The following is a 26268-nucleotide window of genomic DNA, read 5'->3' as shown; positions in this document are numbered from 1 at the left end:
TCGTCGTTTACTAGTCGCCAATCGTCGGTCCAAGTAAGGTAAAGTTGTGAAGATGAGCCCCCTATCATCAGCTGACTGCAAATCACTGAGAACTTAAGGTACCCTGATCTCTCTCTCTCTTTTATCTTCGTTTTCACCGTGATTGGCCTAGCCTAGCTACCCTCTCATTAAGCCAATCGTTCCTCCACCACCATCCCCACCGCTGCCACAGCCTCCATAAGCATCACCTTGTTCCTGTTGCTGCTGATGGTGTCGTTGCTCCACCTTGGTGGGGTTGGCGGTGGCGGATGCTGGAGGTTTGGCCGGGGCAAATATAGATTATTTGGGCTTGGGCCTGAATAAACAAAATGTTATACAAGCATAATACCGAGTCTCATTGGGCTGGGCTCGAGCCAAGGCTTTCAAAAAAAAAATTTGGGCCTAAGCCCGACCCGAAGCCCGAAATTTTCTCCTAATATATGGACCAACATATCTGCTAATGGTTTTATCTTATGCATTGGTGAAAGATTAGCCAAACTTTCTATGTTAGGGTCTATTTGACCATTCCAATAGGGTTGGGCTGAAAATCTTGTAGGATTCATGAATTGGGCTGTCTATTTAAGCATGGCCCTATATCAACCAAATATCACCCATCCCAAATTCCGTTGGAAGAAAAAAAGTCTCTATAAATATTTTTTTCTTCTCATAGCCCAAAGGCTTGGATTTGGACTGTGTTTAAATAGACTTTTAGAAAATGCAAGATAGAGTCTGATTTTCAGTCTAATCCTATATGGTATCCAAATTGGCCAGGGGCGGCCCAATGCATTTAAGGGCTTAAAGCAAACTCACTAAGGAGCGGCTTTTTTTTTTTTGAAAAATGATGAAAAAATTTTAATAAGTGCAAAATACCTTAAAAAATTATTTAAAAATAATTCGTCTAACTTTTTGAGATGCAAAAGTACTAATCAAACTTTTGTACTCAAAATTTATTAAAATACTGTTTTCATAGGGTGATGGGTCAAAATACTGTGACAAGTGAGATGCAAACGATACAAGGTGATGGGTGAGACACCTCAATGGGGATTTAGCTAATGATGTTGGTGAAGCTTGAAGCTCCATCACATTCTTGTGATGTAGGGATAGCTAGGAGTGAGGATGTAAATGTTAGTTTTGTGTAGTCATAGTGTCATCAGGGGAAATGTCTAGTAGAAGCAATTGAGTCTCGCCAAAGCAAGGAGCAGATAAAACCAATAGTTTAATATTTAATCATTGCTATTCACAACCTCCATATTTCTCTGAACTAATAGAAGGCTTTTAGAGAGGACACTCGCTGATACTAGATCATTTACTGATAAAATTTGTCTGGCGGGAGTTCTCTCAAGAAAACCGAAAGAAGGAAGGGGATTGTGTCAATCCATCAATCTCCCAATCCTTGCTTTTTTTGTGGATAATCTGAATCGCCCATGAGTTCAAATATCTTATACCAAAAAATTTGGGGTAAGGTGAAATGGCTAGCTAGCATATCATATTCAAAACTCCTCCCTTTTTCACGTCTCTCCAAGACAACCCTCAATGGTGGGATTTATCTGGGAATAATCTCCTCCCCTCTCCAAATAGGGCCTTTAGAGAAAAAGTGTATGGTGATTTGAAGCTAGAATGCCATTTGGTCATCATGTATAGAATGTTTGGGGGTTATGTCATGGCCATTGATTTCCATATAGTCCTCCATAATGTTCCAATCAAGAAGGTTTTGTGCTTTATCTTTTTCTAAAGACAGCAAATAGGGAGAATCCTGAATTGTAAAATGTCCCAGTAGCTACTCAGCCTTTTCTACACAAATACCCCTTATCTTGCTGTCCCCATCGACATAGTACTATGTTATTGATAGTTTGACTAAGAAACAAAAAAATACCTTCCAGCTAGCCATTTTGGCTGAGGTCTTAAGTTATTACAAATCGTATCATAGCGAACTTGGCCCATACTTATATGGACTAGAAAACACTGCAGCACGGATCCATTGAGACTAATCACGCCAATTATAGTGCTTATGATTAGATTTGAATAAATTTAAACCCTTGTCCTAATGAGGACATTAGAGCTTAAACTGAGAAAATATGTAAGAATCCGTGCGAGCATGTAATAGTTCCACATCGGTTGTTCACTAGATAGATCTTGAGAACTTATACAGGGCCAAAGAATCCAAAAAAATCTTTCAGCTAGCCATTTTGGGTGAGGTCCTGAGTTGTTACAGTTTGTTCTAGTCCATAACTTTCAGATCATGTCATTTCAAGCTCTCCGGCCACTCTTTTATGGAGTGCATCATACCATCCATGCTTAAATTTTGATGACAGATTCAAATTAAATCCCAAGTTGTTCTTTTCAAAATCAAACACACCTGTGATCCATGACTTTATACATTGTCTCACAATTTGTGTGTTCCATTTAACTTGCTTCTACACAAACAGAAAGTTCACAAACATAAAAATAAAAGTTGCCTATACATAGAGATGCACTACCACTCTCAACATATTGAATGTTTATGTGGAAAATATGATATTTTCAACCCTAGATAAACTTTATCATCTAAAATCATTTGAAATTTTGATCTGCTGCAAGGAAGTTCATGAAGAAGGGAAAAAAAAAGGAAAAAAGAACTGAAGACCTTTCCATGAAAATAAAAAAATTTTCATAAGAACTAGTTATAAGGATTTCAAATTCGTTGGTTTTCTAATGAACAACCCGACCAAAAAACTGGACCATTCAAGAAAAATAAGTTTCCAAGATGTTTTCTTTTAATACAAACATACCCCAACAACATATCCACCCCTAGCCCCCTCAATTGAATGCTGCCTTTTATAAGAAATTTGATGAAACATCTATATTTAGCCAACATTAAATATTCAGCACATGGCTTTATCGTCACAATCCTAATGGCAACAATCTACTTCAAAGAAATATTGTCCTCACTAGCAAGACCTTTCATCTTATGGCTCTAAACAAACTTAAAAACCAGGGCAATTTAAAGGTTAAGCTAGCAATTTCCTCTATTTCACCTTTATTTCCCTTTTAAAAACAAATAATCGTAAATAGTTTCTTGCAAACATCAAGATCACAACTTACCATAATCAAACACAAAATGATTGTGAAGGACAAGAAACGCTCTCAAGCGAACATAATGTTAGCACGAACATGGAAGTGCATTTTCAAGATAGGAACAAAAGGCAAAAAAAAAGAGAAAAAAGCAAAAAAGCAAAGATTATCATCCAATGTGAAAGATAGGCACAAAAAACAAAAAAACAAAAAGGGAAAAGAAAAAAGAAGAAAGATTACCATCCAAGATGAAAGATAGGCACAAAATTTCTTTCTCAATAAAACACATCCATGATTTAACATGTCTTACTCCATGTCTTCATGCATTATTAATGGCGGAAGAAACCTAGGTTTCATGTATATTATTCTTGAATGAAACTTAAGGGGTACAGAGTTTATTAAATAAATAGTGCGGTAGGCAAGGAGATTTAAATATCTAATACAAGTTATGGAGCAGACGTTGAGGGGTTCTCAAGAAAAGTACTCCTGGAGCAACCATATCTTGTATAATTAACAGCAGCTGTATGATCTCATATTTCATTTGCAACTGCTTGGAACGCTCTCAGGAATACTTCAGGAGGTTGGCCTCCACTAAGCTTGTATTTTCCATTAATCTGATGGAAGAAACAAATCAGAAAAGATTGAACAGATAGAGCGACATTATGTAGACACAAAATAATGCAAAGATTCGTCCATACCACAAAATGTGGGACTCCTCTAATGCATGAAGAGTATTTCTCTAGTTCTTCATAAACCTTTTGTAAAAGTTAATCAAATAAGGATAATTAGGATAATTATACTGGATAAAGAAGAAAACACAAAGTGAAAAATTATAGATGCTGATGATAAATTGGTCATTAGAGAAATGGAAAAAAAACCTCCTCAAGCCCCTTCCTGGGGTCTTCAAGCAATTCTGCTGCCCCATCTATGCCAACCTTTCTAGCAGCATCCAAAAGAACTTCCCTGCATATCATCATTTTTGATGATAAACCTTTGTGAGTACAGTAGATTATTTTAAAACATCAGTTCCATAATTACACTCTTTTGTAATAAATGATGTCACAATCAATTTGTCCAAACCAACATAAATCTTTAAATGAGCAAACCATCTTAATGTTGCTTAATAAGAAGCCTCTTTTGTAGAGAGAGGAAGAGAGGCCTTAATAATCAAGTATAGTTATTCAGAATGACATTCTATTTTCTAGTTGGTTTTTGAGAATGTTAAAGCTCTTTCAAAAGGCGATCAGCTTCCACTATATGACACCTCAACTTGCAGGTCATTTCCCAGTCCTATGAATATAATCATAACCATCATTACATGCATATATGTGCTTCCTTTGGTGCACGTGTAATGGTTCACAGAGCGATCACTAGTTTCTTGCATCATTGAGAAATCTCATGCTTAACAAGCTGCTAAAGAAAAAAAAAAAGGCAATTTGGCACAATTGGAAGAGTAAAAGTCAACTTCAAGTGGAAATTATCATTGAGAAGAGAAGAAGAGATGCATCAAGACCCAATATTAACTCTTCTAACAGCATTGAAGCGACATGCTCAGTATATCTGTGAAAAATAGCTCATAAATAACCAACTGAATTTGAGTAACTTCTTCTATAAGCATGTGCATGTTTGACACTGTTATAGACTCTTAAGTGGTTAGCCACACAATAAAGCAGCAATATCTGTCACAAGTTTGAATAGCAATGAACTTATTCATGGCTCATCACAGCATTTTATTTTCGTTATCTTGTAATGATATATTTATAATAGCCCAAACATATTATAAATACTGAAAAGTTTGCAACCACACAACAGGTTCCCCTGTACGGCAGAAAATATCTACATTAATCCTGTATATACCTACCGGTCTCCAATATACTTTCCCTGACAACAATAATTGTAGAATAATTCTTCGACTAGAGCATTTTGCTTATCATAGCCCTGACGTGCAGCAAATGTTATGAGCCTGTGACTATCCAGTGTATTTCCACTGCAGCAAATATCTCTATCAGCAAAATTGATAGATCAATCTGTACTCAATACTCGTGAAGCTCTGAACCAATATGCAGTAGACTTACGTTAGTCCGGAAGTGTCATATTCAAGGCCAAGATCCCGAAATACCTGAAAAATTCAATCAATGAAATCCATGTATTGACCAGTCTTTTAAGTATTTCTGATGAATACCAATCCAAGGCATGTGAAAAGGACCTTTGTAATCCTGGATATGATATGTTCATATTGATCAGCTCCAAACTTCTGCTTTATCTTATCACACTTTTTTATACCTTCTCTAGGTGCAGAAGGGTCAAGGAGAAATGGATGCCATCGTACCTGCCAATTGGAACAAAAGAAGAAAAAAAATTGCGAACAGCCAAGCATTGGGAAGAAGTATCCATGTTAATAACAGAGTTCAACTATGCATATTCAAAAAGGAAAAAGGACAACCTCAAAATCAAAATGCTCCTTTGCTAGCTCCATAGCTTTTTCAAGGTTCTTCTTACCCACAAAACACCATGGGCACACAGTGTCTGAACTAACATCAATTTGCACGAGTTTCTTTGCATCCGATGTGTTTGCCATTGCTGTTATGCACCTGAAGTACCTCAAGATTCGTAAAATTATATCTCAGTTGTTATCTTTTGCTTTCTTAGATAATCTAAAATATTTTGATGAGACCTAAGTACTTCAAGAAGTTATCAGTATCAGTTGACAGTCAATATAGTGCCACCGAAAAAACAAAATCTCTAGAGTACCAGGGTGCCAGTTCGTTCTGCCAATTGTAGCACACACCACCACATTTCAACCCTCCAAAAAAGGTACGGTACTAAACTAGTTAGTAAAGATACATTCCAAAGCTAGTACCGATATAACTCAAACCATACAATTTGAATAATTTTCCTATATCCTCATAATAATTGCAGCCATTAAATTGCCAATGACAGCTATTATATCTTGCAAGAACAAAATTGCATGTTCCAGGAACTTTTCATATAAAGGAATCCATAATTATAGAATCACATACTTTTTAGCTTTTATTAGATGGGAAAGGAGTTGTAAAGGATGTGAGATCAGTCCCATGCCTTCCTTAGATAGCGTATCTACAAAATGTCTAGAACTACTGACATGTGCAAAATGAAAGATCCCCCATCCCAGTTGCATAAATTTGAGATTAAGAATTTCGAGCTTGAATTTTCAAGGTGGGTTTCAAGCCCTAGCACATACAATGATTTTGAGGGAGTCGTTGTCTACCAGTACTCTCCTCATGGAAGAATGGTTGCCTTAAACAAAGGAACTGCTTAACATTCCATTTTGATGGCTCTTCGACTTTTAGGATCAGAAGAAACTGATAGATCCCAGTTATACTCCACGTCCCAACCCAAGACAAGGAAGGAGAAGTGATAGTTGAACTAAGGAAGAAAGAGAAAGAAGAATATTATTTTCAATAGCTCGGACGAGACCTCTACTAGCTCTACTTTGGGGTGAGAGCAACCCAATGAAACCAAAACAAACATAGATAAATTCACACCCTCCTCCCCTCGCTCACACTCTCAATTATTTCTCATACAGTGGCCTGTTGATAACTGACCACCGAAAGACGGGGCTGTCACTTCGGCTCTATGCTTCCCACGTTCACCCATCGACGCGTTGTGCATGGTTTCTGCCCTTCGCTCCAACATTCTCCATTTCCCCCATCTTCGCAATGGACTCCTCAGTAGACCCATTCCTCCTAACGCTGCCAGCTTCTTCTCGATCATCTCCTTCTCCACGTGCATGGCTAGTTGATGCGGTGGTTGTCGTCCATAGGGCATGGTCCAGAGACGCCGGATATCTTGGGTTGGGCTTTCGAACTCGTCGAGGTTGGTTACACCTATCATTCCTCCCCCCTTCAGCCAAAGCCTTGTTCTCAAGGCTTGCGGTTGAGTATTGTTTCTTCAGCTGGTCTTATTCTTCCCAAGTAGCATCTTCCTCTGGTAACGAACACTAGTGCACAAGAACCTCTTCTACGATCCTCCCTCCACGTTTAACCCAACGGTAATCGGTGATGGCTGCTAGTTCCATCGCAGGATTTCCGTCTTCTCAGATGGGAGGTGGTCTGTTACATGGTACTTGCCCTTCGCCCAGCCTTTGCTTAAGAAGGGATACGTGAAACACCAGGTGTACCTTTGCATCCACGGGTAATGCCAGGCGATAAGCCATTGGCTTGATGCATTTAGTGATTTGATAAGGTCCAAAATACTTCTGGGCAAGCTTTTGGTGAGCTCTCTGGAAGATAGTCTGTTGCCGATAAGGTGGAAGCTTTAAAAACACCCAGTCCCCTTCGGCAAATTCCTCTTCTCTCCTCTTCTTGTTAGCCTGCTACTTCATTCGACACTGTGCTTTCTCCAAGTTCCCTTTTAGCTCTCTTAGCAACTGATCACGGTCAATCAAGGCTCTATCTACTTCATCCACCGCTGATACTCCTTCCATGTATCGTGTGATTGTAGGCGGAGCTCGTCCATATAATGCTTAAAAGGGGGTCATCCCTGCAGTGGCGTGATAGATAGTGTTGTACCAGTACTCTGCCCAAGCTAAATGATGCTCCTATGTCTTCGAAAACTGACTGCTCAGGCACCGAAGATATTGTTCAACACTCCGGTTGACGACTTCTGTTTGACCGTCGGATTGCGGATGGTAAGCTGAACTCATGTTCAGCGTTGTCCCTTGAAGTTTGAAGAACTCACGCCAAAAGTTACTCATGACGATGGACACTGACGATGGACCTCGGCATCCCGTGTAACTGTGCAATTTGGTTGACGAAGAGCTCAGCCACTTCCCTGGCGGTATACGGGTGGAATAGCTCTAGGAAATGCGCATATTTAGTGAGTCAGTCGATGATGACTAATATCACGTTCTTTCCTCGGGACCAAGGCAAGCCCTCAATGAAATCCATAAAAAAATCCTCCCACACCTGAACAGTTACCGGCAAAGCCTGTAGCAGTCCAGCCGGAGCTTGTGTCTCGTGTTTATGCTGTTGGCAGACTACACACTCGGCCACGAATCTCTTTATGTCATTCTTCATCGAGTCCCAGTGGAAGGCTTGGGAAACCCGTTTGTAGGTTCGCAGAGCTCCCGAATGTCCGCCAATTTTTGTGTTGTGGTATTCTTCCATTAGCCTTGCTCCCAACGCTGACTTGGAAGGAATGAGAACCCGATCCTTGTAGTATAGAATCCCTCCTTTGAGTTGGTAATTCTTCATGCGGTCAGGTTCGTCTCTGAGCTGTCGAATCTTGAGCTGCAGGTAAGGAGCTTCTCGGTTGGCAGTCCGTATCTCCTCCCAAATGTCAAAAATCGGCCAACTGAGGGCGTGAAGAGAGGTTTCTTCTAGTAGTCGAGATAAAGCATCTGCAGCGGTGTTATCCTTCCCGGGTTTGTAGATGATCTCATATTCATATCCTAGGAGTTTTGCGACCCACTTCTGTTGTTCTGGCGTACTCACACGCTGTTCTAAGAAGTGTCGAAGGCTTTTCTGGTCGGTGCGGATTTGAAATCTTCTTCCTAACAGGCAAGGTCGCCACGTTCGCACGGCCTCCATGATCGCCAGCATTTCTTTGGCATAAGTGGACCATCCTTTCTTCCTTACACACCCAACGCCTTGCTCATGTAAGCTAAGGGCCTCCCCCCTTGGGTTAGCACAACTCCAATTCCTTTATCTGAAGCATCGGTTTCAATTACGAATATCTCCGAAAAGTTGGGCATGGCTAGTACCGGGGTGGTAATCATGGATTCTTTGAGGAGGTGGAATGCTTGCTCGGCCTGTGGACTCCATTGAAACTTTCCATTCTTTAACAGGGCCGTTAAAGGGGCAGCGATGATCTCGTAATTCTTGACGAACTTTCGGTAACACCCGGTAAGCCCAAGGAATCCCCTAAGTTCCGTTATGGTGGTTGGCTGCCTCCACTCCTTCATCGCTTGTATTATGTTGGCATGAACCTGTACTCCTACAGCCAAGATGATGTGGCCCAGATATTCAACTTGATGTTGCCCAAACAAGCACTTGGATGGTTGTAGATAAAAGCAATGATCTGTGAGGATCTGTAACGTAGTATTGAGGTGAGACAAATGGAGATCCCACGTAGCGCTATACACCAGGATGTCGTCAAAAAAAACCAGGATGAACTTGCGTAAGAACCTTCTGAAAACGGAGTTCATGATGGCTTGAAACGTCGATGGGGCGTTACATAACCCGAAGGGCATCACCAGATACTCAAAGTGGCCGTTGTGCGTGCGAAAAGCCATCTTGTGGATGTCGTCGGGGTGAACTCTGATCTGATGATATCTTGCTCGAAGGTCCAGCTTGGTGAAGAAGCTAGCTCCGTGCAACTCATCCAGCATGTCATCGATGGTAGGGATGGAAACCGATCTTTAACAGTAACAGTATTCAGCACTCGGTAGTCCGTGCAGAAACTCCAGTTGCCGTCCTTCTTTACGAGTAAGACGGGAGAAGAAAAGGGGCTCTGACTCTCCCGGATAATCCCGGCATCCAGCATCTTGGTGACTTGTCGCTCGATCTCATTCTTTTGGCAGCAAGCATATCGATATGGCCAAACGTTGACGGCTGAGGTTCCATTATGTAGTGGAATCCGGTGGACAAAAGCTCGCTCCGGCGGAAGCCCTCGAGGTTCTTCAAAGAGAGGGGAGAACTTCTGAAGCAGCTTCTGGAGATCACTGGGGCGTTCTCTCATGTTAGGCCCGCATGGTTGCACCTCGGAGCCTCTGATCATGACAGCAAAAAATTGAGTCCCCTCTTTTATCTCTTGCTGTATCCCCTGAAAACCGAAGGCTCGAGCGGGTCGTGCCGGTTGTCCAGAGAGCCCACACTCTTGTCCGTCCTACCAAAACTTCATAGTCATTTGTTTCCAATTGCAGAGCACGGGTCCCAGCTTTTCTAGCCATTGGATGCCGAGGACAACGTCCAACCCTACAAGCGGCAGGGCGTAGAAGTTCACCAGAAATTTTTTTCCTTGCAGCTCAACCTCCACTGCTCGGAACATCTCCCGACACTGAAGAATTTCTCCGTTCGCAACTCGGACTCTGAATTGTACAGTGGCGTCAATGGGGAGTTGAAGTTGCTTGGCAATGCGGTCACTCACGAAGTTGTGAGTTGATCCACTGTCAATGAGGACCGTCAATGGTTGCTCTTGTATTCGCGCCATCACCCACATCGTCTTCGGTCCAGTCCATCCAGAGAGAGCGTGTAGAGAGATCACTGGTTGCGCTCCTTCCTCGGTCTGGCCCTCGCCATGGAGGTTGAGTTCACCATCACCAACTCCTTCTGCGTCCTCCTCTCGGTCCGCTTCGATTAAGTGCACTTGAGGAGTCTTGCACCGGTGCCCTGGAGTGAATTTGTCATTGCACTTAAAGCAAAGTCCTCGCTCCCGCCGTTGCTGCATCTCCTCCCATGTGATGCGCCAGATCGGTATCGGCGTCGGTAGCCGCGGTGCAGGGAAACTCGGGTTGGGCATCCGTGGGATGTCGGTAAGTCGTGGAGGAACGCTTCGAGTGGCCTTCCTTTTTTGCTCCAACCTCTCCTCCCTCATGCGAGCAACCGTGATTGCTTCTCGGAGTGAGTGTGGCTGCCTCATGTGTACCTCCTTCGCGATCTCTTCCTTGAGCCCTCTAATGAAGGTTCCGATGAGCGTGTCTTGTGGCCAGCCCCAGACTCGGTTAGCCAGCTTCTCAAATTCCTATTGATATTCTCTCACCGAGCCTTGTTGCTGAACTCGGAAGAGTTTCTCGTTAAAATTCATATACTCGTTGGGTCCAAACCGAGCCAACAACTCTTGTTCGAACACCCTCCAAGTAATGGTGGCCCCTTTATCTTGGTATGCCCCTCGTAACCACTGCCACCAGTGGTTAGCTTCCTCGTCTAAGTAGAATGAGGCGGTTGCTACCCGTTGATTGATAGGGACTCCTTGGCCGTCGAAATACTGCTCGGCTCGATCCAACCAAACAATCAGATCATCTCCAGTGAACCGCGGGAAGTCCATTCGTGGATGTCGTTGGACCATCGCGAGTTCCTCCGTCCGTCTGAAACCACCCCCCTTGGTGAAAGAGGAGGGGACATAAGTTGCTCGAACGGCGTCGGCGACTGGGCAGTGATCTGACGGTGTCGAATAGCCTCCAAGATCTCAACGAGTCGCCCATCAACCCGCGCCTCCAAGCCACACAGTTCCTCCCGCATGGTACTCGTCTCAGCTTCCAATCGCTCTATTCTTTCCTTGTTCGACATAACCAGGCTCTGATACCAGTTGATAGATCCCAGTTATACTCCACATCCCAACCCAAGACGAGGAAGGAGAAGTGATAGTTGAAGTAAGGAAGAAAGAGAAAGAAGAATATTATTTTCAATAGCTCGGATGAGACCTCTACTAGCTCTACTTTGGGGTGAGAGCAACCCAATGAAACCAAAACAAACATAGATAAATTCACACCCTCCTCCCCTCGCTCCCACTCTCATTGATTTCTCATACAGTGGCCCATTGATAACTGACCACCGAAAGATGGGGTTGTCACTTCGGCTCTATGCTTCCCACGTTCACCCATCGACGCATTGTGCATGGTTTCCGCCCTTCGCTCCAACGTTCTCCATTTCCCCGTCTTCGCAACGGACTCCTCAGTAGACCCATTCCTCCTAATACTCCCAGCTTCTTCTCGATCATCTCCTTCTCCACGTGCATGGCTAGTCGACGCGGTGGTTGTCGTCCATGGGGCATGGTCTAGAGACGCCAGATATCTTGGGTTTGGCTTCCGAACTCGTCGGGGTCGGTTACACCTATCAGAAACAATCTAGAGTAGCAACTAATTCCACAAATTTATCCTGCATGAACCAATTTTTAACAAAAGAGTCCCAATTTGGATAGGACAACCCACATATGCTTATCATAAATAGATATATTCAAATGCTTGTAGTTTTACTTCAAAAACAACTGATCCTATTAAATGGTATCCCCTTTGTCAACTGATCCAATGGCAATCGCAATGCTCCCTGAAAAAATCCAAAAAGGTAACAAGGAAGGAAAACTTAAAAGAAATAAAAAAGGCAAGTTTTTGCTTAAAGAGTTTGGCTATCTATCCCCCTAGGACCAATACAATTGTTTGTTTATTTAATATGAAACCTGAATTATAATTCCTGGCTTAACAAAGGAAAACGATAATTGATATGATTCCCCGGAAATGACACAACGCAACAAAGTTCTATCCATGGAAAAGACAGCAGTAGTAACTAATCAAACCCCGCGTTTTCTACACAACAAGTTTTTTTTCAGTTATGCCAAATTGCCTGCTCTTTTTTTTCAGAGAAGAAAAGAACAGACAAAGGACATTAAAACAATCAAAAATACCACATGTTTGTCTCTCCAAAATCGACCAAATATTTTCCCGGGGAAAAAGAGAGAGACAAAAACAGAAGGTAGAGGTAAACAAAAATCTTGTCAACCAGATTAACGACTTTGCTGTCCTAATTTTCAGGGTTCTGTATACAATACAGTATACATGAAAAGTAAGTTCCACAGTTCCCCAGAAGTGCCCGCTGCTCATACCACAAGCGCGCGCGCGCACCCACGCACGCAAAAAGGAATTCATGATCTTTCTTTTTCTCCACAACATCGAATTTGATCAGACATGCCTCCGTTACATCCAAAAAACCAGAAAGCTTCTCTCTTCATGGTGCTAATTAATCAAATCGATCCCATTTTTCTTATAAATTCGCATTAAAAGATTCCAAAACTAACCAGAAGTCTCATAGAATACCCGTAAAAATTTCTCAAGTTCCTAAAGAGCATAACAGTACGGATACAAAGGTTTCTCGTATTAGAATCACCAGAAAGAATAATAAAAAAAAATACCTCATAGTCATGGATAGAAGGAGAGAAACTATCAGAGATAGAGATTAGAGAATAATAAGAAGATAAAAATCATACCTGTTTGCGGCGAAATCCGCAACCCTGAGAGAAGCTCTTCGCACGATCCTTGCTCGAATGAAAGCCAGGACTGGATTTATTAAAAAAAAAATGGTGGCGGTAGCTGAGGAGTCATTGACGCGATCCACCCGTCGCGCCTGAGAAGCACGGAATTGGCCGATGTCAACCGTCGATTGAATGGCTCCTTTTACCTCCTAACGTCTCCACAGAAGTTTTATGCGGGATCCGATCTAACGTGCCTTTGAGCCAACCCAACGGTAGATCTTCCGGTCCGCATACGCACACAACAAACCATCGACGGCAATCCCCGGACCTACCATTATAATGACGAAAGGAGTCACAAATATCAGGTGGCAGCATAATATTGTGTTCCGATTCGATGATGGAGAAGTAGTGAGTAGTATCTGTCTCATGGTTTGTTGTCATGTGATTTTGGTCTAATTTTATTAAAAGCGCGTTCTGGGATTCTGGAATCTTCGTGGGCCTTGGGGAGGGGACGGACCCTGTGGTTTCGGAATACTTTGGACAATTACGTGCGTGTTATCTCGCGATTCGGCCCAAGACTCGGAGCTTTCAGTCCTTCGGAGAGAGATCTCCATCTCTCAAAGTACGTTCGTATCCCTCTTTTGATTTTCCTAATTCGTTCGTCGCTCGCTCAATTCTCGGTAAGATTTCAATGCATCTACTTGTTTTTGGTTGTCGAATTCCTCTTGCTCATATTGAAATTCGTATTGTTTGATTGGAGCCCTAATCTTGGCACTTTTCTTGGCTGGATCTATTTTCTTAGCCGCCATTTCGTGCTTCGAATCGTTTTCTTTGCTTGTGGTGGGGTTTGTTCGTCCTTCTGATGGAGTTGTTAGTTTTTCTTTGATTCCTTGAAAAAGAAACCCTAATTTGTATGTTTCCTACAAGAGATTTTGTTTTTTGATTTTGGCGATTTTATTTGGCCTTCATTGTTCTGTCAGTATAAATTTTATGACTTGTTTCTTCTTTTCATGGATTCTTAGCTAAAGCGATAAATGCTAATTAATTTGATTGCTGCATGTTAATCAGCGATTTTGTTCGGTCCTCGTATTAATTTCACATATTAGTGTTTTTAGGTCGTAAGTTAATTTAAAAGAATGATAAACGTTGGGGGTTTGGGGGTTTGATTAAATGGTTGGTGGATAATTTCTTGGTTCTCAGATCTCTGATTTCTTGTCGGTTGACTGATGTTTGATGATAATTATTTGAAGGTGATTTGGCATGTTAATCATCTCTTAATCTTTGGTTGCTAATAAATTTCTAATGTGGATGGTATTGTTTTTATCCAAGCAAGGTGCTTTCATTGGTGGAAATTTGATTGCGTTTCTATCTTCAGGAATTTAGGTGGTTGTTATAGAAGAAAATGGATATTGATGAAGTCTTGTGTGATGTGCGAATCATAAACCTCCCTTCAAGGAGTGCAATATATGTGTGGGGCTATAACCAGAGTGGGCAGACAGCGAGGAAGGGTAAGGAGTGCCATTTGAGAATTCCGAAGAGTCTTCCATCCAAGCTTTTCAAGGGTACGGGAGGAGAGAACCTGCGATGGTTGGATGTTGCATGTGGCCAGGAACATACTGCAGCAGTAGCCTCTGATGGGTCACTATTTACATGGGGTGAGTCTAGTCTCTTATGCAAACTTCTGTTTGAAGTTTGACTCTAATGTTACTTCTATGATTCAATTTTATGAAGTTATATATGCTGCAAGTGCCATTAGTCATTGAGAACTAAAGGGAATTTGTTGTGACCCACTTTTTTGAGGTGTAAATGAACCTAAACGAAGGAAGCATTTTCTATCTTTAAAATGTGCATATTATGTTTAAGCTTTTAACTGAGAGGTCTATGACAAATACTGTGAAGGGATAAATGATATGAAAAGCAGAAAAATTATCACTGATATATGTAAAGAACATAGGAATCTGACCAAACATATTCAAAACCTTGGCTTCAATAGTTACTCTACGCACCCCATATATGTCTCCAGAGAGGAGTTTGGTAATTATGATGAAGTGGGTCTATTTGGTGCCTCTCTCTCTCGCTCTCTCTCTCTCTCTCTCTCTCTCTCTCTCTCTTTGAGTTTGCTGGATTACACTATAAATATATTACTGAAACTTGTTTGGCTGAAGATGACTGGCTAATTTTGTTAACGATTTCAAAAAAATAGGCTCAAATGAATTTGGTCAGTTAGGGGATGGAACTGAGGAGAGTAGAAAGCACCCCAAAAAGGTTAAGTTATTGCAGACAGAGTTTGTGAAATCTGTATCCTGTGGAGCACATTGTACAGCTGCTATTGCAGAACCGCGGGAGAATGATGGCACAAGTTCTAATCGTAGACTTTGGGTTTGGGGACAAAATCAGGTGCTTGACTTTTACCATTCTTTTGAAGGATTTTATATTGTTTTATCTAGATTTATGTAGCCTTTCCACAAGCTTTGTGGATCATTAACAAATTTATTCCTTTCCTATCAGGGGTCAAACTATCCACGTATATTTTGGGGAGCCTTTACTCCAAACACAGTAAGCGATTTCTTTAAGTACACCTCTTGGATTCACTGTACTAAACATTTAATATCCATTGACATATCAGACTGAATAACATGCAATGTGCTTCACTAAAACATGGAGGAGTATTCACATGTAATTTATGCTTGTTGTATGGCAATTTTGTTACTATCATTATATCCAGAAAGCTGGCTACTAAGTTCACATTTTTTTATTTTCCATATTTTGCCCAGTGTTTCTTTGTACATCCTCTAAGAATGGGCCACAATGCCATTATTTTGAACTTGACATCTTTCCTCTATCATTGCATATTCCTTTCTCTTTTCATTGATCTTTTGATCTATTAAGTTGTCACATATTTTGATCTATAAAAAAAATGTCTCCTATTTCCAAATTGCATATTTTTTTGCGAATACTTGCTTTTTGGCATGCCAGGTGACTAGTTTAAATCTGTAGGCTGGTTAATCATGGTTGCTAAATCTATATGGAGAGATGCATGGATTGCTTAATTATTACCACCTATATTTTGGACCCTTTGTGCACAGTCCACAAAATTAGAAGGTTCCTGGTTGCTGTGCATGAAATCTTCGGACTGCTGAATTATAACTGATTATTTATTGCATGTACTGAGATGTTGTCCTTTATGAGTACTTATTGTCTTGCTTTTGCATGCAGATAATACGCCAAGTTTCTTGTGGGTCAGTTCACGTAGTGGCTCTATCTGAGGATGGTCTTCTGCAAGCATGGGGTAATTGATGAAAATATTCGTAGGATTTTATGTTTAACTTATCATGGCATTTGGAGTTTAACAGCTGCTTTACCACTTCAAGATAAATAATACCTCTTCATTGATTAATAGTCTATTTATGCTAGAGCATAATGCTGAAATGACTGCTTTGTAGCTAGATACTTTTGAAACACCTCCTCATTTGCCCAGATTTCTAGGCTGTAATATTGCACAAGGATGTACATGTATTTGCTTTTCTTTTTTCTATTTTTAAAGCCAATTTAGGGAAAAACACTGTGTATCCTTACTATTAATTTCATTTGAGTTATTAACTAGATTTGTGTTCCTGTTCTGACAAACCAGGCTACAATGAGTATGGTCAGCTTGGCAGAGGCTTTACTTCTGAAGGACTACAAGGAGCTCGTGTATTGAATGCATATGCGAGATTCCTCGATGAAGCCCCCGAGCTTTTGAAGATCACACAAGTGTCATGCGGGGAGTACCATACAGCAGCAATATCAGAAAATGGCGAGGTGTAAGTCATCTGAAAGGATGTTGGTTTTTGGAGTTATCCCTGCTGTCAGAGATGAGATCATGTGGTTTTCTCGCATGACACGAGTAGCATTATCAGACTCTTGAAAGCTCCCTAAGTGGATACCCAATTTAGTTGGTAGATGAGACACTGCATAGGAAAGGAGTTCAGTTGATTAACTAGTCCTGTGTTAACTTAGTTGTGTGCTCACTCACCAACAGTAGCATTTTCTGCATTCAAGCCTAGAAAGGTTTTTAAAAGGACTATGTAATGTGGGTGGTTGAGGTGATGCATAGTGAAGTTGCGGCATGTGGGTGCATATGTGGGCATCTGTGAAAATATTTAAAAATAAAAAGAATTCATAATATTAGATAAAAGTTGGTTAGAAGTCAGAAATAAATTTCAATGGAAAAGAAGGAAATTCATGCATACACTTCCCTACTTATTTAAGAGCCTTATTTAACATAATATGACATGCTAATGTAAAATGATAATAATATTCTCTATGAGCTATCTCAAATTTCAGGTGCATTAATACTATGATCAAATTGGCAAATTAACAAATATCAACCAAAAAACAAGCAACAGGGATGCTGGAGTTATAATTTAGACTAAAGTACATGTCTAATAAACAAGAGGCATAGTATTTAAGCTACTAATTTTCTAAAAGACTTAAAAGTCAATCTGCTTTTCTTGAGGAAGTGACTTATCATTCATCGTTGTTACAATCCATGTGTCTAGGCTGCATATGAGAGCTACTTGGGCCTATTTAGAAGTGACAGCCCACTATTTAGCCAAGCCCTGGTGCAATGCAGTTACCAGGCTTCATACACAAATGTGGCTGTGTTTGCGGCCACATGAACCACATTTTAAAACATTGAAGCCTAGGTCATGAAGAACTTACCTCCAATAGTGCATTAGCAGGCTTCGTGGGGTCATAAACATACTCATATCTCTATGTAAAGAGTGTACACAAATACATGAATATATGTCTATATACATGCTTATGTAAATTATATATATCTATATGTGTATATGTATATAAAGATAAATTATTACCAAGGATTAAAACATCTTTATGCATGCAAGTGATGCGCCAACTTGGCATTGGCATAGTACATGCCATGTCATACCAGTTCATGGTATTAAGCTGGCATTGTGCCAGTCATGTGCATTGGGAGAGCATGTAGCACGCTTTGCCAACTGGCACTTTAATCCATGGTTATAATCCTTCAGAACCATACTTTGCCAATATTGGTTTGTGTTCCATGAAACTGGTTACCAAATGGTTCAGGTTTGATGGTTACAGATCAGGATTGCTTCAATAGTTATAGGGCTTGACTTGAACTTGGCCTACTAATACTTGATATAATCCCAGACCTGATTAAAATGTTCAAATAGCTAGACCTATGTACCGTCTGATTTAGACTTAATGTGAATTGACTTGAACCCAACTGGACAATCTGATGACAGCTCTGTTAAGGTACATTCATTGTTGTGTTGGCTCAAGTTAGAATATAGGTTGGGCAGGGAAACAGTACATAGATCTAGAAATACGAGGAAATAAGTCTTGTAATGCATGTTTGTCTAGAGCACGAACAAATACAATGGGCCGACATTGAAGGCCCTATCTGCAAATCTTGTTTTCCTTGTCTCAAACAAATCAAACCCATACTTTGGTATGCTAGCAAAGGCCAAGGCAATAAAGAAGAAAGACCAGGCGCAGGGCCAAAGGCAGCATAGTACTCAAGCCGAATCTGAAGCCCTTTTTGAATCCTCTCGCCATTACCTGGCAGCCTCCTCATTGGTAAACGTAAACTAAGCCCCTCCAGTTGAAAGCCGATCACTTGATCCGATCGGGGAGAAGGAAGATTTTTTTCAATCCGCTTAACTCATATCTCTTAAAAGAAAACTAGAAGATGGAAGAATTGCAAAAGTAGGGCTTAAGTTTTTTTTTTCGTTCATTGATTCTCTACATTTCCTAAACTAAGGTATATAGCCCCTATTTATAATACTAGCAAGGTTTCTCTTTTCACGATTTAGGGTGGATTTTTTTTAGTTCGAATAGGACTAAGTATCCTAAAATATATGACTAATAGAAATATTCTAAAAAAAGCTAAACTTTAGAAATATTATAGAAAAAACTAAAATTCTTGATGTAGATCTCTGACTTCTACATCAACTCTGCCTTCTGTTACTTCGTTTGTTCTTTTCAGATAGAAAGCTACGCACTGTCAGATTCTTATCCTAAAAAGAAAGTTTTGGTTTAACTAGACCATTTCGGGGCCTGAACGATAGAATTTTATTGTAATTCAACTTTTTAGTTGTAGATCTTGAAAAACTATCCAATTTTAAAAAGAAAAGATCATCTTAATCGGGCATCGTATGAATAAGTTATGGCTTCCAGAAGTTTAGCTTGCGACTCGGCTTTCTAATGTGGATTTCGCTCTTGAACCTTATCTAGTCCTACTTATAGTGGTCAAAGTGTTCTACATCAAGTTGGGTGATTCTCCTAAATATTTGTAGTGGCTAAAGTGTTCCATATCAAGTTTAGTAATTCTTTTGGATGTTCGTAATGGCCAAAGTGATCCACGTTGAGTCTCGTGATTCTTCTGGATATCCGTAATAGCCAAAGTGTTCCACATCGAGTTTGGTGATCTTCTTGGATACTTATAGTGGCCAAAGTGATCCATATCGATTTTGGTGTTTCTCTTAGATATTCGTAGGGGCCAAAGTGGTCCATATTGAATCTGGTGATCTTCATGAATATTTATAGTAGCTAAAGTGATCTACCTCGAGTATGGTGATCCCTTTAGATACTTGTAGTGGTTAAGGTGATCCATATTGAGTTTGATGATTCTTCTGAATCAGAGTTCCTCGTGTTTAAGAGATTTAACTCTTGCTAAATCAGAACTAAAGATGAAAAAATGTTCGCTTCTCCGTCTCGCGATTGAACAACCTGGCATTGCTCGAAGATAGTTTCTACCCTGGCTCTTCTTTTCTCTCGAGTTTCAGCGAACCACTTGTTCTGCTCCTACATTTGGACTTCGTGGTAGGGACGCTTCTTATTATCCTTTGTCGATGATGACTACAGTGACTCCTTGATCTCAATCTCAATAAATTAGTCAATGGAACCAAGGAACGAGAGCTTGGCCTCTTATAAATAGTATCAGGTTCTCCTGCTATTATTACAAATTTGTTGCAGGCATTAACAAGTTGTTTTGCTTGGGCAGCAACTGCAAGGTCAATGTTATCTTGTGTTTTGGAGGCATTGATCACGAACTCATCTTTTACAGGATACTTCTTCAAATGCCAGTAGAAGTCTATGTCTCGATTCCAAAGGTACGGGCTTTCAAGGATAACCTGGCAAACATCCAAAAAAAATGCTTTACAAGTTATCTTGTCAATACCTCTCAATTATGGCGAATTTGAAGGTACACTACTGGGTGATTCTCAACTTGATGTCCTTCTGAATTCAACCAAGAGGATAGGGATGTGGATGAGGCTTAGTCTGCAACCCCAGCTTCTGAACCAGATTTTTAGAGATGAGGTTTTTCTAGCTTTAGGATCTACAATAGCCTCAATGATGCTTTGTTTCATCTGAATCATCAGGCGGAAGAGTTTCTCTTGTGCCTCTAGATCTGCTTCAATTGCTGCCTCGAGTTTTCTCGCCATCACGCTCAATTTGGAGTCTGCTTGCTCAAGCTCATGCAGCTTCTTAACTTTTACAAGATTGGGAGCCACCTTTTTCTTCTTTTTGGATTTTTTGTCCTTCTGTGTCTTTCTCTTCGGCTGCAGCTTGGCGTGAAGTTTCCAACACTTTTTCTTGCTGTGTCCACGGAGGTTACAATGATCACAGTAATTTTTTTGAGTCGTGTTGGCTTACTTCTTATCTTGCTCCCCTTATGGCTTGATTTTTTGCTATCTTTTTTAAACTTGTCGTCCCTTTTACCTTTCTTAGGCTGATTTTTCTCCTCGATTTCTATGGCCTTCATGCTGGCTTTGCTGATGTCTTCAACTTTAAAGAGTTTCAGCTTCTTTTGGATGCTCTCGTGAGACTTCTGACGTACTTCATGAAAACTACATGATCGTCGATGGATATTCCAAATGAGATTGTTTGCTTGTAGAACTCGGTGGTGTAGTTTTGAACAGACTGATCATACTTCTATCGTAGGTACTGCCACTTGATCCACTGATCCTTCTTATGGTCAATTGGTAAACTATTTCTTGATTATATTCTTGAATTTGTTCCATATCGGATTTGAAACGTTGTTCCTTATGTGCGAATTCCACCAAGTAAGAGCATGGCTAGAAAGATTAAGATGGACGAAAGCTATCTTCTGAATACTTGAGCATCTATAGATAGTAAAGTATGTCTCTAACTGGTCTAATCAGTTATCTAGCTTCTCCGCATCAACAATTTAGTCATATATAAGGATCTCGATTCGAGCCTCAACTTTAAACGACTGAAAAAAGAGATTTTTCGTACCCATAGGTTGCTCATCCTCATCTTGCTCGCTGGATGGTAGATCTTCATTTCAAAACGTGGGTGACAGCTTCACAACAGAAGTTGCTGATGCTTGTGCTGAAGGTATCGCCAATTTGATGATGATCTTGTTGAATTGGGCAATCTTCTCCTCTAGTTGTATGAGAAGTTTCTTTGTCTCATCATCCATCGAGGAAGAACTAGCTGTCATACTCGCCTTTCTCCTTTGATATGCTTGAAGCACGGATAACCCTTCTCGTGATTGTTTATATTGCTTATGCGTCTAGATCATGAACAAAGGCTCCCATAGATATAGAGGATTGGAGCTTTGATACCAACTTGATCTGATTAGCTCAAGTTGGAATTTGACAAGGTAAGAGCATGGCTCTGATACCAACCTGATCTGAATGGAAAGAAAGAAATTTATTTTCGACCGCTCAGATCTCTCAAAAGAAAACTAGAAGATGGAAGAATTGCGAAAGTAGGGCTTAAGTCCTTTTTTCTTTCATTGATTCTCCACACCTCCTAAACTGACGTACATAGCCCCTATTTATAATACTAGCGAGGTTTCTTCTTTCATAATTTGGATTGAATTTCTCTCCTAGTTCGAATAGGACTAGGTATCCCAAAATAAATATGAATAATAGAAATATTCTAGAAAAATCTAAAATTTCTAGAAATATTATAGAAAAAACTAAATTCTTAAGGAGGTAGATCTTGACTTCTACGTCAACTCTACCTCTTCTTTCTTCGCTTGATTTTTATTAAATAGAGAGCTACGTCTGGTCAAATTCTTATCCGAAAAGGAAACTTTTGGTTGACCATCCCGTTTCGAGGCCTAAACAATGAAATTTCGTCCCAATTCAACCTTCTAGTTGTAGATTTCGATAAGTTATCCATTTTTTTTAAAAAAGATCATCATCTCAATCGGGCATTGTATGACTAAGTTATGGCCTTCGGAAGTTTGGTTTGCGACTCGACTTTCCGATGTGGCAGATCTCGCTCCCGAACTCTGTCTAGCCCTGCTCGTAGTGGCCAAAGTGTTCCACATTGAGGCTAGTGATCATTTTAAATACTCGTAGTGGACATAGTATATCACATCGAGTTTGGTAATCCCTTTGGATACTCGTAATTGCCAAAATGATTTACGTCAAGTCGGTGATCCTCCTAGATATCCATAATGGCCAAAATATTTCACATTGCGTTTGGTGATCTTCTAGGATACTTATAGTGGCCAAAGTGATCCGCATCGAGTTTGGTGATCCTCCTGGATTTCCGTAGTGGCCAAAGTAGTTCATATTGAATTTGGTGATCCTCCTGAATACTCGTAGTATCTTTAAGTGTTCCACATCGAGTATGGTGATTCTCTTGGATACTCATAGTGGGCTAGGGTGGTCTATATCGAGCCCAGTGATCCTTCTAGATCATAGCACATGCGCCGTCTATTTTGGATGCAATCATGCTTTTTCATCAAAACAGGATAGGACATGCTGCAATGGGATAAGCTAGCTTCACATATCGCTTGTACTTCAGTGGTTAGAAAAGTAAAATATTTAGGATGAATTTTTAATTCATGATCCTGATTGCTTGGTAAATATCCAGCACCTGATCTGGGAATTCTATGCAAACGGTGTAATTGTCCTTGAAAACAGTCTTTTCAATTGAAGTGCCAAGAGATAGCATCATACGCAAAAATTTGAAAAGCCAGTAGTTCTTGGAGTTGCTAATAAGTTGTCATCATACATCTCCTAGACTTGACCTTGTCAGTTCATATACAGTAATTCCAGAACACAAGTTATTCAAAATTTTGGGTTCATCCTGGCATCTTGTTATTGCGAAACTCCTACTCCCATTGGAGCCTGCTCTGTACCAAGGTGATGGTTACTTTATAAAGTTTCTCTAGTGAGTTGATTTTACAACTGGGCACATTTATTTCAAGAATGTTGCATCTAGCAAAAAGTTATGATATCCGATTATGAAATTGGTTTAAAGTATGAAACAATTTGAGGTGCTGATTCTGGATGTTGATCTAGATGGATTCATTGCTACCTATTATAGATGAGTATACATGAAAAGTTGCTTGATTATTATTTATGAGGATCTCTTTTTAATTACTATTTCCCCAAGTGATGGTCAAATAGCTATATTTCAAGTCTGTTTCTTTATCCTACACAGCATTTCCTGCTTCTTAATTAAAGATGATAATCAGAATATAACATCAGGAATCGTGGTTTTTTTCCTTTTTTTGTGCAAATGTTAGTTACAGATTTCACAGAAATAGAACTGCAGGTTAGAGCTTTTCTTTCCTTGAATCCAACAATAAACCATCCGGTGATTCTTTGATTTTATATGTGCAACACATGATAGGTTGCAATGCTTGCCTTGTTTCATTGATCACTATTTGATAAATTAAAGTTCCATTTTGATCTGCCAACTCGATATATTTCACGCCAAGGTTCCTGATATCATTGAGATTGCACATGTCAAGGTATTTTAATTACTCATGTAGCTTAAGATGATCGGTTTCAAATGTTTTGATGCTGAATTTTGATTTGTTGCTGAGACTTAGGCTACTGCATGATATTTTGAGAGTCTCCATTTACGTCTAGAAGCATCATCAGATTTCATTGTCTTGCCTTCTAAATTGTGGTTCAAAAACAGCTCAGATGGGAAGTGTATTTCTGTAAATATAAGAGCTGGCTATTACTTACCACCTCAACTATGTAGAAAATCTTCCTCTCCATGTTTTTTTCCCCTAACATATGGAAACATAAATTTTCTACAATTTCTGTCATTTAAATACTTGTTTTTCCTTTATCAGTGATTTGTTGAACACTTCATACCAGTATAACAACTGTTGTTTCTAATACCTATTCATTTATCTCCTGTCCAGTTCTACATATCCATGTCCATTCTGACCTATCTTTCATCTTATGAAGCATAGTCATGAAAATAGGATTCGAGTGTAATTTAGCAAGTGTATAGGGAAAGACTGTCAGACAATTTAGTGAATAGCAAACAAATTTCAAATCAATTAAGTTTTCTAAGGGTCTGCTTGGTTGCAAGGGAACCTATGATAAAGGAAAAGAAAATCTATTCAGTGGAAAAGGAAATTTTGATTTTTCCTCATTCTTTGGTTTGTTGGAAAATTTGATGGGTTAAGTAAAAAGTTGCTGCTGCTGCACTCTTGCAAAGTTGAAACTTTGCTTTTAGGTGCCTTTTTTGGTAAAGCAACCAAGTTAAATATCCAACAAATATGGAGCATGAAATTTTCCTGCAAAACAAACAACTAGAAAGCCTTTTGCAAGGGAAACAAGTTTTAACACCTTTCTTATTGAAATCAAACAGACCTTAAGGATTTTTGAAAGCAATATTATCTAGTCAGATTTGTCATTTACAGTATAACAGCGGATTCTCTGCATCTGACTGGCCACCTTGGTCCAAATTTGCTCAGGCAAAAATCTTCTGGATTTTGTAATAGTTAGTATAGGAGTGCTCCAGAGTTTTGATTACATTTGTCTACATCTGCATATTTCCTATTTTATTGAAGTCCTAATGGTCCAATGTGATTAGAATTTTTTAGTCAATTATTGAAGTTGACTGTTGAGCTCTGATGGGGTTTTGCTGTTTTAAGGTATACTTGGGGGCTAGGAAGTATGGGACAACTTGGGCATTGCTCTCTTCTGTCCGGGGATAAAGAGCTGCTTCCAAGGCGAGTGGTCGCCCTAGATGGAATATTTGTTAAAGATGTTGCCTGCGGTGGTGTACATACATGTGCTGTAACCTCAAAAGGTGCCCTTTATGCTTGGGGTGGTGGGCAAGCCGGGCAGTTAGGGCTCGGCCCCCATAATGATTTGTTTTCTTGCATTGCTAATGCATCTGATATGTTACTAAGAAATATTCCGGTGTCGGTTATTCCTAATGGAGTGCAACTCATTACTTGTGGTCATTCTCACACACTTATTTCTATGAGAGATGGAAGGATATATGGATTTGGTTACAACAGTTATGGTCAGGCAGCTAATGCTAAATCTACATATGCCTGGTTCCCTTCACCTGTTGATTGGTAAGCTATTGTCAAATTATCACATTTTCTCTCTCTCATTATGTAGACCATCTAAAGTCTAAACCCCTGAAATATTTTATTTAAGGTGTGTGGGAAAGGTTACGAGACTGGCAGCTGGTGGTGGTCATTCAGCTGTTCTAACTGATGCCTGCTCTCTGAAAGAATTGTGTGAGTTCAGGCTTGCAGAGAATGTGAATCTATCGAATTCTTATATAATTGAGGATGTTGCATCTCGAATTGGTGCAGATGCCCTGGCACGGCTGTGTGAAAGATTGAGGTATGGTCTAACCTGAGAACTTGAACTAGCACTGAATTACTTCTGAAGTTATATAACAAGGCACTCTGCTAAATTAGAAAAAAAACTGATAAAACCTACCTGTTAGGTGATTTCTAAGCAATGGCAGTTGCCAAATTCAAACCTAGTAGCTTGAACAATTTGTACAACATGCATTATGGAACAATGGTATGGTCAGTTACAGCATGTCTGTTTGGTAAACCAACCTAGGCCTCTTCTTTCCACACCCGGCCTTTACCAACTTCTTACTGAAATTGGTGCATGCAATGTAAAATACTACTACCAGGGTTCCCTCTCACACACGCACAATCCCATTGTTGGAAGGTCCCCGTGGGATATTTTTTTGCCCATTTTTTTTTCTGGTATAAAACATGCTGATTGGTAGTTTGGCTTTTGTAGGGAGCATTCGTTTGTGCAAGGCAATTGTCACTGTGAAGAAAAAGAGGACAGCAATGAAGGCTAAGATGAAAGCCTGTGAAGTTAACTCTCCTTTGTGTTATGTAATATTTGTCTTATTCAAAGAGCATAGCGTCTTGCGTAAAATCAGAAAAAGAAAAGCATAAGCCAAGTATGAACAGTCATAATTTATTATCTTGTCAAACTGAACCAT

The 26268-nt window shown here is 40.1% G+C and overlaps 2 protein-coding genes across 5 annotated transcripts; one reads left to right on the top strand and one right to left on the bottom strand.

The window, feature by feature from the left end:
- Window positions 1-3325: 3325 nt before the first annotated feature.
- On the bottom strand, window positions 3326-13339 carry LOC103710315 (Thioredoxin superfamily protein). 2 transcript variants are annotated; one of them, XM_088722189.2, is made up of 8 exons: window positions 13027-13339; window positions 5513-5660; window positions 5276-5398; window positions 5145-5188; window positions 4931-5056; window positions 3948-4032; window positions 3768-3824; window positions 3326-3683 (listed from the first exon to the last, which is right to left on the bottom strand). In XM_088722189.2, exons 2-8 carry the CDS (start codon window positions 5645-5647, stop codon window positions 3600-3602), a joined length of 654 nt encoding a protein of 217 aa, XP_088578315.1. In that variant the 5' UTR covers window positions 5648-5660; window positions 13027-13339; the 3' UTR covers window positions 3326-3599. The 2 variants fall into 2 exon arrangements, with proteins under 2 accessions (XP_088578315.1, XP_088578318.1); XM_088722192.2 differs by having other exon boundaries at window positions 5513-5669; window positions 13027-13107.
- Window positions 13340-13378: 39 nt separating this feature from the next.
- Window positions 13379-26215, top strand: LOC103710314 (Regulator of chromosome condensation (RCC1) family protein). Of its 3 annotated transcripts, none has more exons than XM_008795982.5 (9): window positions 13379-13633; window positions 14387-14666; window positions 15215-15408; window positions 15520-15567; window positions 16228-16300; window positions 16643-16814; window positions 24932-25363; window positions 25449-25640; window positions 26058-26215. In XM_008795982.5, exons 2-9 carry the CDS (start codon window positions 14414-14416, stop codon window positions 26119-26121), a joined length of 1428 nt encoding a protein of 475 aa, XP_008794204.4. In that variant the 5' UTR covers window positions 13379-13633; window positions 14387-14413; the 3' UTR covers window positions 26122-26215. The 3 variants fall into 3 exon arrangements, with proteins under 3 accessions (XP_008794204.4, XP_088578303.2, XP_008794205.4); XM_088722177.2 differs by having other exon boundaries at window positions 13522-13633; window positions 14345-14666; XM_008795983.6 differs by having other exon boundaries at window positions 13573-13691.
- The last annotated feature ends 53 nt before the right edge of the window (window positions 26216-26268 follow it).

The sequence above is a fragment of the Phoenix dactylifera genome, chromosome 1 (assembly GCF_051530095.1).
Source record: "Phoenix dactylifera cultivar Ajwa chromosome 1, Ajwa_hap1_PhDact_Kaust_v1.1, whole genome shotgun sequence".
In the NCBI taxonomy this organism is placed as follows: Eukaryota; Viridiplantae; Streptophyta; class Magnoliopsida; order Arecales; family Arecaceae; genus Phoenix; species Phoenix dactylifera.
Note: the sequence above shows the minus strand (reverse complement) of the source record. Positions and strands in the feature narration are given on the sequence as shown.